Here is an 18,706-nt window from a genome sequence, read left to right as displayed (position 1 = left end):
ATGGGGGGGGGTTCCGGCGCACAGCGCGCGGTGTGGGTGCGGCACGGGCGCAGCGCTGGAGGGGGGTTCCGGCGGCACGGTGCTCGGTGGGGCAGGCCTCGCGGGGCGCGGCCCTCGGCGTGGGGGGGTTGGGCTCCGGCGCGCGGCGCTGGGCGGGGGGAGGCACTCGGCTGGGGCGGCGCAGCACTCGGCTGGGGGGGGCTGCGCTTTTTTTTGCTGCTTGGGGCAGCAAAAAAGCTAGAGCCGGCCCTGGCTTCAGCCCCAGTGGCTGTGCTGGCAGGGTTCCAGCAACGGGCGACAGCATCCTGAGGGGGACCTCCTCAGGGTTGCAGCGCCAAGCGACAGCCTGACAGGGAGTGGGGGGAGAAAAGTGAGTGCCTTGGGTGAGCAGCTGAGGGTGTCCCATTTTCTCCCTGGGAGATATGGTCACCCTGCAGCTTCCAGCTGCTGTGGGCAGAAGGGGAACCCCACAGCTCCCAGCCACCACGGTGGCAGGGGAAACCATGTAGCTGCAGCAGCAAAAATCATGGAAGATCATGGCTTCCTTGAATTTTTGTTCATTGCCCGTGCATTTACTAAAAATCACCATGACAAAAATCTTAGCCTTATAGTACTCCACTTTGCTTCTTTTAATCAAATCCAAATTTTTCATTATCACTGCTTTCTCAGCAGCTGGGTGAGAAACACGTGTTAACACTGGGCTTTGACTAAAGACAGTGATAGCTGCATAGAAAAGAAGTAGACAACTCAGCATTATGGTAGATGTACTGTATATTAATCTTTTTTAAAAATGTTACATACATTATAAAATTGAAAACATTTTTTGACTATTGAGCTCAGGTTAAAAACCAAAACCAAACATACTAATGTTATAAAGTACATAAAATCATTTAAAAACCCCTGTGTTAATTACCCACTTCATTTTGATCTCTAGAAAGATTAGATGAAGGTGATGGCCTTCACAACCATGGAATTGGGGGCCGGTGTATTTAAAGGTGGGGGGGGTAATCATTAGGCTTCTGTATTTATGAAAATATTTAGAAAGTATCAGATCATTTGAAATGTAGACCCCCAATACTGCAGGATCATTTGGATCTGAATTTATGGGTTACCCATATTTTAGCATAAATACCACACACTGCTGGATTTGAGGTGTTTGCTGTTTTTTTTTTCTTTTTAATTTCCATCCTACATTACCATGTGCGCTAGCTGTATTTTGTTTCCTATTTTTCTGTTCTATTTGTAATGTAAAATCAGGGCTCAAATTGAGGGAGTAGAGCATAACAACAGTAACACTCAGCACTGACTATTTTCATCTTCAGAGCACTTTGCAAACATTAACTTATCCTCACAACACCACTGCAAGGTAGCATTCAATCCATTTTACAGAAAGGGAACCTGAGCCACAGTGACTTGTCCAAGGCTACAAAGGAAGTTAGCATCTTCCTTTGGGATTAAAACTCATGGAAAATTCATGGCTCCTAGACTGCTAGATAAACACGTCTCTGCTTTCTGTTAATGCAAAATAACTAGGGCCGTCAAACTATTTTTAAAAAATCATGATTAATCACGAGATTTAAAAAATTGCAATTAATCGCAGTTTTAATCGCACCGTTAAACAATAGAATACCATTTATTTAAATAAATTTGGATATTTTCAAATATATTGATTTCAATTACTAAACAGAATAAAGTGTATAGTGCTCACCTTTTTATTACAAATATTTGCACCGTAAAAGAGAAACAAAAGCAATCATTTTTCAATTCACCTTTTACAAGTACTGTAGTGCAATTTATCATGGAAGTGCATTACTGGGTGGAAAATTACAAGTAGGACCCCGTAAATGTAAACAAACTTGTCTGTCTTAGTGATTGGCTGAACAAGAAGTAGGACTGCGTGGACTTTGTTTTATTTTTGAATGCAGTTATGTAACACAAATGTAGAATTGTTTTTAAGTTGCACTTCCATGATAAAGAGATTGCACTACAGTACTTGTATGAGGTGAATTGAAAAATATGATTTTTTGTTTATCATTATTACAGTGCAAATATTTAATCAAAAATAACAAAGTGAGCACTGTACACTTTGTATTCTGTTGTAATTGAAATCAATATTTGAAAATGTAGAAAAACATCCAAAATATTTATAATAATTTTAAATTGATATTCTATTGTTTAACAGTGCAATTATCACAATTAATTTTTAATCGAGTTAATTTGTTCTGAGTTAATCGCTAGAGTTAACTGTGATTGACAGCCCTAAAAATAACAAGTCTGATATGTGAGAATAGAGAGAGAAGATGGAGGAGGTCATATCTCTTACTGGACCATCTTCAGTTGGTGAAAGAGGCAAGATTTCGAGCTTGCACAGTTCTGCCCAGACCTGAAGAAAAACTCTGTGTAAGCTCAAAAGCTTGTCTCTCTCACCAACAGAAGATGGTCCAGTAAAAGATATGGCCTCCCCACCTTGTCTCGCTAACTTCCTGATCCAACACAGCTACAACGACATGTGAGAATAGGACACATAAGAGTTTGCCCCCACAATCCCCATGTAACAAAGCAAAAGGCTAATAAAATATACCTAAAATATAACTATCTGCCAAAAGATTTTTTTTAAAATGCATTAATGCAATTTCCACAAAACACTCGTATATATGTTTTAGCACCACTATTGAACACTAAGTTATGCAGCTCTTATTGATATAAAACCTTCTTCTCTAAGACTGTTCAACATTTACTTTTGAATAGAGTGAGCTGCAAAATGTTTGTCTCTATTGAACATTTCATTTATAAAACCAATACTTATCCGTTTAATTTACTGCTCACATTTACTCAGACACATACTGCTTTTAATGCACATTCCCAAGTTGATTTGGCATGAGGATAGTATGATATCATTACAGTACATTTAGGATATACACAGATGTATCTCAAAATACATTTGCTTGAAAAATAGTATCTGTAGGGCCCTTTTTGGTTTTTAATTTATTTAATTTTTCCCGGGAATTGATCGGTCTTTTACTACAACAACAAAAACAGATGAAAATTGGTGCAAAAAAACTTAATTTTTCTGGGTAAATATCAGGGTTTATTTTGGTGGATATTTATTTTCTTCCCATTTTAGTGTGTCAAATTTTTAAACTGTTATCTGCTAACAGCTTGAAATGTTTGTGGTGGACGTGAGATTCATCAGTATGTTCACATGCACATGCACTTCAGAGCTTGCATGCGTGCCTGTTTGTTGATTGTGTGTATCTTCTAAACTAATACATAGCCTTACTTCAACAGGCAGCTTTACATATACATACAGACTAATGTATTATCGTAATACATATATCTCATGCAATGGATTGTATTTTCCTAATAAAACCAGGGTTGGTTTTTTATATATAATATAATACTATATTATATAAATAATTTGAATGATACAAAAGTAGGGTGAAAATCAGAAAACAAATACTTGCTGTAAAACCTGGGATTTTTTTGGTAAAAATCTGCTTAAGTGTCTGTAAAATGATATTATTCCAACACTGAAAAGTAGATATTAAAAATCGAGCACCAGTCTGATGGGGGACAAAGCATTTAAAGAAAACAAGCCTTTATTTAAAACGCTGTTATGGCCACATTCTGCTAACCCTACTCAGGTTGAGTAGTAATGCCTCACTCCACGAGTGGTCCCATTGAAATGAAAGGAACTAACTGCACAGTAAGGGTAGCAGAAAATGGCCCTCTAGTGTTCTATATTTATGATCTCCAGGAGGAAATTCCATAGCTACATCTTTGTTCTGACTGGTTTAAGTAATGCTATGAGGCTTACTATCAAAACAAATGTCAGTTCCATTGCAGGGTTAATAACAAGCCTTTATAAGAATTCAGCTCTCCAGCATTATACATACACTGCAGTTTAAAAAGAGCTGATCTTTTATCTGTGCATGGGGATCTGAAAAACTACTCAATCCCAGAGACAATTCTTGACTCAGATTATGGTATCAAAAATTGTATCATAACCTTAAGGAACAATCCTAGTACCATATCATCTCCTGCTTTTTCTTCAGAAGGGATCAAAGCAAGGTTTAGAGTGAGCTGAACTGGGACTTAGCCATAAACAACAGATCTTTGTGGTGGGTGAGAGGTATTGGGATATTATGCAGCACTAATGGGTCACTAAGATCTAATGAAACACTATTGTGTGGCACATCCATGGGTACTGTCTGCCTCCCATTCATATCCCTAATGGTGGCTGTGGGGATCAGCCAGGCCTTGGGCTCTCTGCTACTCCATGCTACACCCAGCTGGCTATGGCCCCCAAAGGCCATTCACCAGATAGGAATTGGTGAGCACAGTGGTTGTGCCCCTTCCCATCTGGCAATACTTCTGGCCCCAAGGGTAGGGTGCATGAGAGAAGAGGATGGTGTAGGATCAGATTACAACAGTTCCATGCTTCCAGACATCCCCTTACACCAGATGAATCCCCAGTTGGGGAGATTTGCTGGCTTTCTGCCCCCTTTGTCTAATACCAGGAACACAAAGGGGCTGAAGATTGAGTCATAAAGGCCACAGGATTTTTGTGCTTAATTTCACCTTCCTGTGGCGGCTTGTTTGGTTTTTTTGTTTTTTTTTGAGGGGGTGGTGGCTTGTTTTAGCTCCCATCTAGCAACACCTTTCCATAGCACTCTACGGTTAGCATTGGGAAACAGCTAATCTCTTTTCAGTTCAGTAATTGTGATTTAGGCACATTCATTCTCTCCCACATATTTTATGACATTACAAGGCATTAGTGAGAACCAAGCTGTCACACAGCTATTTCTAAACACAGACTCTACAAACAGTCCTGCATCACACACAGTAATTAGTTTCTGGCAATTGGTTTTACTGTTAGAGCCAACAAACAGTGAGTGGGAAGCTGTTTCCATTTAATTCTTGATCAGTGTAAGAAATTCCTCTCTGGTTTTTGGATCTTCTCGCAAGACTCCGAGCATGGTGCTGGTGACAGTCCTGCTGTTCATTTTCTGAACCCCTCGCATAACCATGCACATGTGCCTACAAGGTAATTAGTTAAATAGCCAACCTTAGTTTAATATGTTAATAACCAGCACACTGGGATAACTGGATCTAATTACCATTATGATAATCAGCAAAACACTGTGTGACAAGTAATGCCTTTGATTAATTAAAGCATGTCCAAATATTATTGGGAGCCACCAGTTCACTCAGAACTATTGATAGGAGAATCATTCTTGAATTCTATTTTCTTTAAATGTTGTAGTATTTCAAAACAACATTTAGTGAGGGGGGTTGTTTGTTTACAACCATATTTAGTGACTGAAGTTGAAATAAATGTTTAAATATTTACAGGAAGCTTAAGCAGATGGTGTTTGAACTATTCTGTCTACGTTCACCAATTTTGCCCTGCAGAACAGCACAAACCAGGCCAATAAAGGTATGTGTACCCTGTAATTAAACACCCATGGCCAGCCTGTGTGAGCTGACTCAGGCTCATGGGACTAGGGCTACGGGGCTCTAAAATTGCAGTGTAGATGTTCAGGCTTGGGGACCCCATGAGGAGGGAGGGTCCCAGAACTTGTGCTCCAGTCCAAGCCGAAATGTCTCCTCTGCCATTAAACAGCCCATTAGCCCAAGCCCCTCAAGCCCGAGTCAGCTGATATGGGCCAGTCACAGGTGTTTAACTGAAGGGTAGACATATCCTAAATGTTTTGGTGCCAGATGTGACTGGTCCACATGTTAGAATACACTTGGACAATTTTTGGGGTAAGCCTGAAAAAACTACTAAGACTTGTACCAATTTGAGCACACAAAGTGACACACAGTGGAATATGTGCCAAAATCTGTATACCCTACTTTTATACCCTACATTGTCACTTCAAGCTAAGTTACCCATGCATACCCTGCAGCATTTGTTGGAGTGTGTGAGAAAGGATGATGTTGACAGAGGTCACCATTTCTGATCAGCTAGTATCTGAAGTACTGTAATATTTCTCTATACTTAGAAGTTATCTATCCAGGTACTTAAATGGCCCCATCATCGTGGCATCTGAATACCTCACAGTTACTAGTGAAGGCATCCTGATGTGCCCAGTGAAGAGCAGTGATATCAGGATCCTCATTTTACAGATGGGGAACTGCGCTAGAGAGATTAAATGACTTGTCTAAGGTCCTACAGGAAGTCTGTGGTAGGAACTGAAACGCAACTCTCTCAAGTCTGTTTAGGTAACAATGACATTTCAGATAGTGTGGTAACTGTTCTTAGAGGTTGACTTTAATGGGACTAACACTAATGAATTACTTACGATGCTTCTACAATCACAGCCACTCCGGCAGGTTTCAGAGCCTCAGTAATTGCCAGAGCGATCTGTCTGGTAAGCCGCTCTTGAACTGGAAAGAGAACAGTATGATTTTTCTATATGTAATTGCCACTCTAGGTACTCCTTGCAAACTCTTAAAGAAAATACATTCCTAATGTGCTCTAAATACAGTCCATCAAATTCTCCCACTAGCTAACTAAAATAAAATGAGCCCCTGTGCTAGAAATGGTTTTTTTAAATTATTTTTTCAATGTGAATTTAGTGCTTGTAAAAAGTGCTGGAATGACAACTTTGGAGCCCTGAAATCTGTTCTTTATCCAGTGAGCAAATATTTATCCACCTTGATTGCCCGCAGGATTTTTAATAGTTAACAAAACCGCCCTCACTCCCTGTGAAACACATTATCCAAAGTCAGTTTTCCGCACACTGCAGAGACTGCTGTCCTCCTTGGCTACTTATCAGAGGTGGCCTATGCACCGAGTACACTTCCTCATTCTTTCAGAAAAAGGGCCCCCAACACATTTCTTATTTCATATGCATAACTTCCCCATTATACCGACCCAGTTGTTGAATTGTAAATACCAAGGTTCTGGACTTAGGACTAGACGCCTCAAGCTTCCAATAAAGTCAATATACTGTTGACGTGTAGGATCAGGCTGCTTTAGTTTGATGTTTTCTGCTTGGTCCCTTGACAGCTTTAACAAATATGCCACACTGATTATGGTCCCAGTTCAGGAGAGTACTTAGGTCTATGTCTTACTTTAAATACATTTACTTCAACAGAACTAGTGCCATAATTAAAATTAGGCATACACTTAAGTACTTTCTTCAGTTGGGCATCATCTAGCTGAAATATAGTCCAGCAGAACAGAGAGATATTGTAGAAAGGATACACACCTTGCAGTCTTCGACTAAAGATTTCAACAATTCTGGGGGGGGAAAATGTAAGAATAATAAATATTTCCTCCTGATTTAAACACAATTTCAGTTGAGCTTAATAGACTTTCTGGGTATCACAGGTGTTAAAGTAGGATGTTATCTTGGCTATTTAGAAGGCTAAATATAATGTAGTATAAGTGATTTTACATTACAGTATGTAATGTGATTTACATATAGCTGATATTCAGTCCATTTTAGAATACCTTAATATTGAGTATTAATATATTCTACTTTGTACCACTTATTTTAACCAAAGTACCTTATATATGGATTTAGAATCCCTTATAGAAAGCATATTTTTTTTAAATTAAGTACTGCCTCAAAAAGATCTTATTTAACTACATTATAATCTATTTTCAATCTGTGGATTATCAGCCTGTGTGTCACATTCGTAAAGCAGCCTCTGATCGATCATTAACATGCTGGTGCTCAGAATGCAGAAGACACGATCATAGATTATAACAGGGCTACTACTAGACACTTAATTATAGTCTGCCTATTGACATCAGAACTTTTAAGATGTATAGGCCGTCAACTTTTACTTAACAAACTCAGCCTGTTAAGTAGAAAAGTGAATTTCATTTATAAAAAAATGTCCCTATACAAAAAGAGGCAGATATCTGAAAACTGCAGGCAACCCTGATATATAAAACAAATAAATTAAACCCAAAAGCTAAGGCAGCACCACTTGCAGCAGCTGCCAATAAACAAAACTGCCAGCCATTGGTTCTTAGCTGAACTATTCACACCAATCCTTAGCCACGGTTAAGCCCTTCCTTCCTGAGAAGCAATGCCGAAGCACTGCAGCATGCCCACAAGGCTGTTTCAGTCCCAAGTGGAGAGGCAGTGCCAAAACTGACAGCCCCTCGAAGAGAACGTTCTCCCACTAGCCCCCTTCTATTAGCAGTGATGAGGAGTGTTCTGTATGCACAGATTGAGGGGTCTCAGTAGTTGGGGGGCATTACAAATTCAGCACAATTGTGGGATAAAAGGCTTATATCAGCCACAAACGCTTATGCAGTTTCTCTTATGGTAAGTTATCCTTAAAAATCACAGTGAGGAAATCCAAATTTTCTATTGAGAAGGGTCCTTCTCAGCTCACCTTCATAATCATGGTTATTGGCTTACATGAACAGTGGAAAATCCTGCCCCCTGGAGTGAGAGGGGACCCCACACCACTGTGAAAGGGAGATCAGAATGCCATACAGGAGTTCCACAACCCTCTGCACACTTCAGCAGCTCCACAGTAGACTCCATGCACTCCAGTGTGCTGGGCAAGTGGGAACAGGGGATCTGCTACTGCAGAGCCACCAGCCCAAAGGAATGCCAGGGCTTACTGCAGCCCTAAAGCTTCAGTAGTGCCTCTGGAGCAATAACTTTGTTGCTATCATACATCTCAGGGGAAGTATTCCTGTCTCTTTCTCTCTGCAGAGCATCCCAGTACATGACATCCTCACTTGGGCTGTGCACTGAGAACAGGATTTGGCCTTTACACCTTCACTATAGCATTGCATAGATGCACTTACCTTGCAAGCTTGCTTAGTCCAACCACTTTCTTTACAGGTAAGTATCCAATATGTACCTGCAAATATGAACAGGAATCTAAGTGCTGAATGATTACTACACACCTGATTCTGCAGGAAAGTTGAAGGTCTGTATAAACTCAGGGCTCTGAGGTGCAATGTACAATGCACAGTCATGACTGTGTCTGTGAGGAGCCCTAGCCTAGTCAATGGGTCTCCACATTCATAGCAGTCTGCCCACTCCAGTGGAAATTGCAGGATCAGGGCTCCCAGAACCTAAACCTGCCGGCTTCAGGCCTGATCTTTCCTCTAGTGATGTCAATGGGAGTTTCAGTGCTGCTTTTAATGGGAGCAGGACTGGATCCTTAATGCAGACAAAGTGCCCTGTGATGTCAGACCTGCACCATGTAGTAGATGGAAAAGGTGCATATGTATAGATCATTGGCTCTCAAACTTTTTTACTGGTGACCCCTTTCACATAGCAAGCCTCTGAGTGTGACCCCCCTTAAATATATAAAAAGTGTTTTAACTTATAACACCATTATAAATGCTGGAGGCAAAGTGGGGTTTGGGGTTGAGGTTGACAGCTTGCGACCCCCCATGTAATAACCTGGCAACCCCCTGAGGGGTCCCGACCCCCAGTTTGAGAACCCCTGGTTTAGATGCTGTGTAGCTTATGGGCATATGTAGAGCAAGTAGATTTATTGGTAAGGAAGAAGACAGTCGTTCATGTTGTTGTACATTCCAAACAGTTTGAGCTCTCAAGAATTATCAGTCTTCATGGAAAAAGTGTCGGAGAGAGGCACGAGAAGGGAAAGCAGCAAGTAGGAGAGGAGGTTTATTGAGAGAGAGTGAAACTGGAGAAAGGAAAGAAGGAGATTGTTACAGGAGAAAAAGCAATGTGGAAGGGAGGAAGATGGAGCTGGGAAGAGGCAGGAGTAAGATACATGGAACTATTTATTTAATCTTCATTCTAGCAGGCCCCTGCATTGGGAGCTTTGGTTGTACAATGATTGCCAGTTTGGGATGCTGAGTGCAATCACTTTTAAGGAGTTTAAGTTGTGTTTGGAAGAGACTTCAGGAAAAATTTCCCTGTGTATACTCAGACAAGCTTAATCCCATATATCTATGCAGGCAATGCCCCCCCCTCACAAATCAGCTTCAGTGGATATTTAAATGTGTAAGGGGCAGGAATCCTAGTTTTCCATGATTAAAAAATCCAAAATTCTCCGATTTAAAAAAACCCCAAAATCTGTGTTTTTCCACAATTAAAATGAAATGCTGCACTTTAGTTTCCCTAGCTACAATATATATAGGTACCAGCTGAACACAATGTTTTACTGATATATTTACAATTTTAAAGCAAGTTCCAAGCCTACCAGCGCCATCAATCATTATAATAAAATCATCCAGTCACAGTGTATTGTTTCTTTATTGTTGTTGATGGTCCTGCTGTTTTAACCTCTTCTTTTCATTGTTTGTTTAGTGCTTTCCATGTGTTCTACAATTGTCTGCCTTTGAACATAATCTACAGCCTTGCTGCATACAGTACAGAACAGCACCTCACTATGAACGTGAAATTTGTCCTTGCCAAACTTAGTGATACGGGCTTTAGGGATGATTTTTAAAGCTTTTTGGCATTTTTTCATACGTTTAATTACTCACAGCTGGAGGCTGAAGTGAACTCAATAATAATGGGGGATTTCAACTATCCCCTTATTGATTAGGTACATGTCACCTCAGGACGGGATGCAGAGATAAAGTTTCTTGACACCTTAAATGACTGCTTCTTGGAGCAGCTAATCCTGGAACCTACGAGAGGAGAGGAAATTCTTGATTTAGTCCCAAGTGGAGCTCAGCAGCTGGTCCAAAAGGTGAATATAGCTAGACTTCCTGGTAATGGGATCATAATAAAATTAAATTTAACATCCCCATGGTGGGGAAAAACAGAAATTAAAAGGTACAATGCCAAATGTGAAATCTCTGCGAGCTGCATGGAAACTTTTTAAAGACACCATAATAGAGGCTCAACTTAAATGTATACTCCAAATTAAAAAAAAATAGTAAGAGAACCAAAAGTACCACTGTGGCTAAAAAACAAAAGTAAAAGAAGCAGTGAGAGACAAAAAGGCATCCTTTAAAAAGTGGAAGCTAAATCCTAGTGAGGAAAATAGAAAGGAGCATACACTGGCAAGTGAAGTATAAAAATATAATGAGGAAGGCCAAAAAAGAATTTGAAGAACAGTTAGCCAAAGACTCAAGAAGTAATAGCAATTTTTTTGTTAAGTACATCAGAAGCAGGAAACCTGCTAAACACCAGTGGGGCCACTGGACGATCAAGATGCTAAAGGAACATTCAAGGATGATCAGGCCGTTGCAGAGAAACTAAATGACTTCTTTGCATCAGTCTTCACGGCTGAGGTTGTGAGGGAGATTCCCTAACCTGAGCCATTCTTTTTAGGTGACAAATCTGAGGAACTGTCCCAGATTGAGGTGTCATTAGAGGAAGTTTTGGAACAAACTGATAAACTAAACAGTAACAGGCAACAAAAGTCCTGTGGCACCTTATAGACTAACAGATATATTGGAGCATAAGCTTTCGTGGGTGAATACCCACTTCGTCAGACGCATGACAGTAAACAGTAATAAGTCACCAGGACCACATGGTATTCACCCAAGAATTCGGAAGGAACTCAAATGTGAAATTGCAGAACTACTAACTGTAGTTTGTAACCTATCATTTAAATGAGCTTCTGTACCAAATGACTGGAGGATAGCTAATGTGATGCCAATTTTTAAAAAGGGCTCCAGAGGTGATCCCTGCAATTGCAGGCCGGTAAGCCTGACTTCGGTACTGGGCAAACTGGTTGAAACTATAGTAAAGAACAAAATTGCCATAGAGACATAGATTAACATAATTCATTGGGGAAGAGTCAACATGGTTTTTGTAAAGAGAAATAATGCCTCACCAATCTACTAGAATTCTTTGCGTGTTGACCCCCTCATGTGGGCAAAGAGCATCCAGTGGACATAGTGTACTTAGATTTTCAGAAAGCCTTTGACAAGGTCCCTCACCAAAGGCTCTTGAGCAAAGTAAGCGGTCATGGGATAAGAGGGAAGGTCTTCTTATGGATTGGTAACTGGTTAAAAGATAGGAGACAAATGGTAGGAATAAATGGTCAGTTTTCAGAATGGAGAGAGGTAAATAAATAGTACTGTCCCTCAGGGATCTGTACTGGGACAAATCCTATTCAACATATTCATAAATGATCTGGAAAAGGGGGTAAACAGTGAGGTGGCAAAATTTGCAGCTGATATAAAACTATTCATGATAGTTAAGTCCCAGGCAGACTGCAAAGAGCTACAAAAGGATCTCTCAGAACTAGGTGACTGAATTTCATCTGCCATTTTCTTGCCCAATGTTGATAAATGCAAAGTAATGCACATTGGAAAACATAATCCCAGCTATATATATATATATATATATATATATAAAATGAGGGGGTCTAAATTAGCTGTTACAACTCAAGAAAGATCTTGGAATCATTGTGGATAGTTCTCTGAGAACATCCACTCAATGTGCAGCAACAGTCAAAAAAGCAAACAAAATGTTGGGAATCATTAAGAAAGGGATAGATAATAAGACAGAAAATATCATATTGCCTCTATATAAATCCATGGTACTCCCACATTTTGAATACTGCATGCAGATGTGGTCGCCCCATCTCAAAAAAGATACATTGGAATTGGAAAAGGTTCAGAAAAGGGCAAGAAAAATAATTAGGAGTATGGAATGTCTTCCATATGAGGAGAGATCAATAAGACTGGTACTTTTCACCTTGGAAAAGAGACGACTGGGGTGGGGGTATGTGAATATAATAGAGGTCTATAAAATCATGACTTGTGTAGAGAAAGTAAATAAAGAAGTGTTATTTACTCCTTCTCATAACACAAGAACTAGGGGTCACCAAATTAAATTAACAGGCAGCAGGAAAGAAGTATTTTTTCACACAACTCTCAGTCAACCTGTTGTGAAGGCCAAGACTATAATAGGGTTCAAAAAAAAAAAAAAAAAAAAAGGAACTAGGTAAGTTCAGGGAGGATAGGTCCATCAATGGCTATTAGCCAGGATGCGAAGGCCTGGTGTCCCTTGCCTGTTTGCCAAAAGCTGGGAATGGGCAACGGGATGGATCACTTGATTATCTGTTCTGTTCATTCCCTCTGGGGCACCTGGAATTGGCCACAGTCAGAAGACAGAATAGTGGGCTAAATTGACCTTTGGTCTGACCCAGTATGGCCATTCTTATGTTAAATTTGAGATGCATTAAAATATGAACCCCTTTATGCCGCTGAGTAACTTATATGCGCCAGAAGCAGTTTATTGGAGATGTTTAGCTATGTAGATTTAAAATGCATTAAAAAAATCAACCACAAGAGGGGCAGGTTACATGCACTGAAAAAGTGAAACGGCTACTTTCAGTAAAATTTAGTTAATACATTTTTAGTTTTCCACAAAATGTAAAAACTAAAGATTCTCTGTAAAAATGCATATTCCATGTTTTTCTGCAACAAATGGATTTCTAGGATCCCTGCTAAGGAGCCTCTCCAAGGGTAATCAATTTCCTATGACCATATTGTAGAAAATATGGCTCTTCTTTCCTGACGCTAATATGCTTCATACTGCAGATGCAGTTAGTCCACAAAATAAATCCTCTACTTATCACCTCAAAATGCCCACATCATAGTTGGCATGTTTTAAAACTCTTCCTAAGAATGACTATTCTGGATTCTACAGGACTACACTGGCTATGAGCAACAACCCACACCTTTTCAAAACACATTTTATTTCCCTTTATTCAGTAGAACACCCAAGACCTCTGAATGACAAATATTTGCTATAAGCCAGATGGATAACTACCTTGCCAAAGAAGGGTACCAAGTGGTGCTCACAAAGGGAAAACATATCAATATCCTTAACGATCACCATTTCATTATGGTCTTCATCAAAGATTGCATCATTGAGTATATCTGAAAGGACAAGATGAGCAGTTAATGAAAGATTCTACACAGGATTCTATCCTAAATAGCGTTATGCATGTACTGCAATTGATACATACTTTCCTAAGCACAAAACAAAATCTGATGTGAGAGAGAAAAGCACAACCCCAAACCTTTTAAAAATAGTTTTAATATGGACATATTCTTAGCTGAAATGCAATGGTTGTATAGAACTGAAAGCATATTTTAGAAAATCAGTTCTAAGTACAGGTGGAATCCTACACTCAACTCACACACCCCATCTTACATGCATATAAGTAACTTTATACACAGGTGTCATCCAGTGGGCTTCAGCCCTGCCAAGCAGTGCTAAACTTCTTTTTATGCAGTTCTTACTTTTGGGGGCCTACTGAATGGTCCCAACTCCCAGTCACAGGCAGGGAGAAGGGAGCACTGATCACAGTTCATGCCTATAAATAGAAAGAGGACAGCACCCACTGTTTAGGTGTACATGAGCTTATTTCCTAATAAACTAGTATAGAATGTTATCTGTTTGGAGAAGATGAGTCCCTAGTACACAAATTCTTTATCAAATCTGTACTTCAGAAGCTGCAAAGCCTTATTTGTTTATGTTCATTTGAAAGAGAAAAGTCTAAACACTGAAGATGAGAAAAATTTGTCATCACAGAGACCAGCTCCTATTGTGGATACTAAGATACAGAATAGAGAACCAGAAAAATACAAAATGGGGGGAAATGTAACTAATATACATGTCAACAGTGGAAAAAGAAAAGTTTAGGATAAAAATCCCTGAAAGGTAAAACTGCAATTGATTCTTACTCCTGGATATAAGTGTTTGCATAACTTCACTTCTGCGAATAGTAACATTAAACTTATTTGCACGCCCCCAAAAAATGTTTGCAGCCGCAGGGCCTCATTTTACGAAATTAAGGTAATAAAGATACTATTTAAGTTTAAATTTTATTGGTATACCTCCAGGAATAATTCATACACAACCATCGAGCCTGCTGCCACTTGCTGTCCCCCTCCCTCTTTTTTAACTGATGCTCAAGCTGAAATTCTTGTTTCCTGTTATTTGTATGGCAGTAGTGCAAAGGAGCCCCAGTCCTGGACCAGGACCCCGTTGTGCTAGGTGCGGTACAAACATAGCACAAAATGGCAAATTAGTATTCTATGAGTAATATACCTGATTCTGCTCAGATTCATTTATTTGAAAATTACTTCTCCCTTCTTCCCCCCCGAATGCCACTTATACATATGAATACCATCCTGAAGCTGGAGAGTAAAATGGAGAAAATTCCCTGTTTTTAATTCCCACATTTCACTGATAGTATATTTCATACAGTCAAGTTTATGAGATTGGGAAGGGTTTTGAAGGTTTACAGAGGTGAAGGCTGTTAAATGCAAGAACTGAAACCCACAGAGCGCCTTCCAGGAATGTGAGAATCTGCCTCCTTAATGAAGTGAAAAATGAAGTGTGATTATAGCACCAGGATATCAGAGAGATAAGGTAGGTGAGGTAATATCTTTCATTGCACAGGTGCCAACTTTTTTCTGCACCAGTGGGTGCTCGTGGCCCCGGCCCCAGCCCCGCCCCAACTCCACCCCTGCCCCAAAATCCCTGCCCTAATTCTGCCCCTCCCTGCCCCTATTGGACCCCTCCCCCGCCTCTTCCCCCAAGCACACCGTGTTCCCCTTCCTCCCCCCCAGGCTTGCCGTGCAAAACAGCTGTTTCACAGCGCATGCTCTGGGAGGGAGGGGGGGAGAAGCAGGACACAGCGGCATGCTCAGGGGAGGAGGCGGAGCGGAGGCGGAGGTGAGCTGGGGTAGGGGGGTGGGGCAGGGAGCAGCCAGTGGGTGCAGAGCACCCACCAATTTTTCCCCATGGGTGCTCAAGCCCCGGAGCACCCACGGAGTCAGTGCCTATGTTTCATTAGACCCACTTCTTTTGGTGAGAGAAACAAGCTTTGGAGCTTACACAGAGCTCTTCTTCAGGTCTGGGAAACTTATTCACAGTGTCAGCTAAATACACGGTGGAAGAGATTGTTCAGGATAAGTAGTTAAAATGTATTTCAAGGGGCCAGTCAAGGTGAAGTGGTCCATTAACCCTCCAGTTGAGGGAAGCACCTGGGGGAGGAAGGGGTTATTAGTGGGTTACAGATTGCTGTAATAAGCCATAAATCCAGTGTCTCTAGTCCCTGACTTTTAGTGTCTAGCAGAGTTATGAATTTAAGCAGCCAGGCTCCTTTTTTGAAAGTGTTGTGCAGGTTTTCTTTGAGGATGAGGGATCAGATATAGACACACTGGATTTGTGGCTTATTACAACAATCTGTAACCCACTACCCCCCCCCCCCAGCTGCCCTTTCCCCTCCCTTTCCCCCCTATGACTGGCCACTTCACCTTGAATGATCCCTTGAAAGATGTGTTAACTTTTACCCTAACCACCTTACTCTGTTCCACCTTGTGCTTAGCTCTGACCCACTGAGTCAGTTTCCCAGGCCTGAAGGAGCGCTTGGTGTAGATGAAAAGCTGGTCTCTCTCACCATCAGCCCTGGGTCCAATTCAAGCTATACCCCCACCCTCCTTGTCTCCGGCGGAGGGGTGGAAGACAATGAAGCAGCAGCTGGGAGGAGAGGCTCCAGCTGAGGGACTTTGGTCTCGATGAGCAGGGAGGCAGAGACCAGGGGCACTTGCACTTCCCCCTCCATAGAACCATAGAAGATCAGGGTTGGAAGAGACCTCAGGAGGTCATCTAGTCCAACCCCCACAACCTTCACAGGCAGGCGTCGGCAAAGCGCATCCCCGCAGCCAGCAGGACTCACCCTCGATGGTTTCTTGGTAGCCTTTCGTGAGAAACTGCATGGCTTTGGCAGCCCTCCTGGGCGTCTGGAGCAGCCCCTGCCTGGCAGGGTTCTCGCCCAGCCCCTCCAGGATGCTCAGGTAGGCGTCCTCCAAGGCAGGCAGCTCGCCGCCCTCGGCCGCCTCCTCCCGGCTGCGCTTCTCCGGGCGATACTGCACCAGGGCCCGGCGCATCTCGGCCGACAACAGCTCGCTGTAGCCATTGCAGCAGGGGCGCGGCATGGCCCCGCCGCGGGGGCGCGGCAGCTCCTCGCCGGCTGCTTGGCACGCCATGCTGCGGGGCAAGCCGCGGGGAGACACCGTGCTGTGCCTGGGGCTGCGGGCCTCTATTTATCCCCGCTGCCTCTCCACGGCTATTTCCCCCGCTCAGCAGGAGACGTCCTCGGGGCTGTCAGCTGGGCAGGCTCCTCTGAGCGGCCATTGTCCCCGGCTGCCCCTGTGCCCGGCGGGCAGAGCCCATCTGACCTGCCGGCAGTAATCAGAGGACACGGGTGCTCGTCACGCTCCACGCTCCTAATGCGCCTGCTTTCCAGGGCCCCAGGACCGTAACCCAGCCGTGAACTGGTACATATCCGCCCTGCTCCTTCCCTCCCGCTTGGGGGTGCTTTCCTGGGGCGCTGCTGGCCCCTCTTCCTGGCCGAGGGGGCAGCAAAGCAGGAGGATAAAGCTGGTTCCTTATCCCCAGCTCCTGATTTGTGGTTCCCAGGTCCTTATTGCACGGTCCAAACTAGTCACAGTACATCAGCATGGGATCTTATACAATCACATTCCATCACATTTCTGTGGTAAAAATTTAAATGACGAGCCAATTCGGTATTCATTCAGTAATCAAGGAGTTGGGGTGTGTCTGACTGTAAGTATAATGTGTCATTCAGGTCACACCAAGTGACCCCTTCCCCACAACCATTAGATTTTCCTGAAGGAGCTGGGACATGCTACTCCATGACCCAAAGCTTGGTTCCTGCACAATATGCTACCCAGGGCTGCCCAGAGGAATCAGGGGGCCTAGGGCAAAGCAATTTCGGGGGAGCGGACATAAAAAAGGGCGCCATCCGCTGCGGCGCTTGTACTCACCGGATAGCGCTCTGAGTCTTCGGCGGCAGTTCGGCGGCGGGTCCTTCACTCGTTCCGGGTCTTCGGCGGCACATATAATAGCCCCACCTCCTTTCCTTTTTAATTCCAAAATTCTATCATAGAAATGCCAGCCCTCAGTATGACCAAGTTTGTGGAAACGTACAAAATATGTATTGTATGTTATCCCAGCATCTTTGGATCTACAATGACACCACCTTTGTTTTAATAAACTCTAGTGTTTATACAAATAATTTTGGTGACTTATATTGAACTAATCAATATTTGAAACATTACGTTAAATATGAATGCTATATTCAAGTTACATGGAAAAGTGCTACAGAGAAGGCAGATAAAGTATTTTTCTGGGATAGAGGCATTTCATATTTGTCTGAATAGTCAGCAAATGGTATTTGAAAAAATTCCAGTCACTATTTTGAGATGCATCCACCAAAATGTACCTTGTTTCCTTTCAACTTACTATCATGCACAGAAATCGCTGATGGAAATAGCCACGGGTGAAATTTTTGAATCTTTCTATGATCAGACTTTACTGCAAGTGGAATGAGTAAGATGCATGGCTCAGCACTGATGAAATGACATGTATTTACCTGACATAATCCATTGCATTTGTTCACTTTGACTCTGAAATTGTAAAATAAGAAGTTACTATTCAGTATAATAAAAAAAATTGAGCAATTAACTGAGCAATTGTTACTCTTGTCGGTGCTGCCCATTAGTGATATCCCCAGGGACAGAAGTATGTGCAGTGGAGTGTCTTCTTTTGGCTGGGTTTTACGTTGTTTTTTTATTATTTAATTATATCTGTTGCTATGTGTTTGTTAGAGAAGTCAAGGCCAAAGAAATGAGCCTTGCAGGTGGTGAGGTTTGTGATGATGCCTTAGTTCCTGAAGGAGGTCATTCCACAGTCTGGGACCAATCGTTCGCGCCTCTCCCCCTCCCCCCAAAAAA

At 42.0% G+C, this 18,706-nt stretch overlaps 1 protein-coding gene across 1 annotated transcript; it reads right to left on the bottom strand.

Annotated features, from left to right (window-relative positions):
• Positions 1 to 3,421: 3,421 nt before the first annotated feature.
• Positions 3,422 to 17,327, bottom strand: LOC117874365 (GTP cyclohydrolase 1-like). Its single transcript, XM_034764418.1, has 6 exons — positions 16,627 to 17,327; positions 13,704 to 13,813; positions 8,789 to 8,844; positions 7,221 to 7,252; positions 6,309 to 6,393; positions 3,422 to 5,040 (listed from the first exon to the last, which is right to left on the bottom strand). Exons 1-6 carry the CDS (start codon positions 16,934 to 16,936, stop codon positions 4,914 to 4,916), a joined length of 720 nt encoding a protein of 239 aa, XP_034620309.1. The 5' UTR covers positions 16,937 to 17,327; the 3' UTR covers positions 3,422 to 4,913.
• Positions 17,328 to 18,706: the final 1,379 nt, after the last annotated feature.

The sequence above is a fragment of the Trachemys scripta genome, chromosome 3 (assembly GCF_013100865.1).
Source record: "Trachemys scripta elegans isolate TJP31775 chromosome 3, CAS_Tse_1.0, whole genome shotgun sequence".
Taxonomy (NCBI): Eukaryota; Metazoa; Chordata; order Testudines; family Emydidae; genus Trachemys; species Trachemys scripta.
Note: the sequence above shows the minus strand (reverse complement) of the source record. Positions and strands in the feature narration are given on the sequence as shown.

Coding starts and splice junctions, on each gene's coding strand:
- LOC117874365 (XM_034764418.1), bottom strand. CDS start 16,936: ATGGCGTGCCAAGCAGCCGGCGAGGAGCTGCCGCGCCCCCGCGGCGGG. Junction 8,845..13,703: donor TGGTACCCTTCTTTGGCAAG/GTAGTTATCCAT, acceptor TCATATTTGCAG/GTACATATTGGATACTTACC. Junction 5,041..6,308: donor GCTGTGATTGTAGAAGCATC/GTAAGTAATTCA, acceptor ATTACCTTGTAG/GCACATGTGCATGGTTATGC.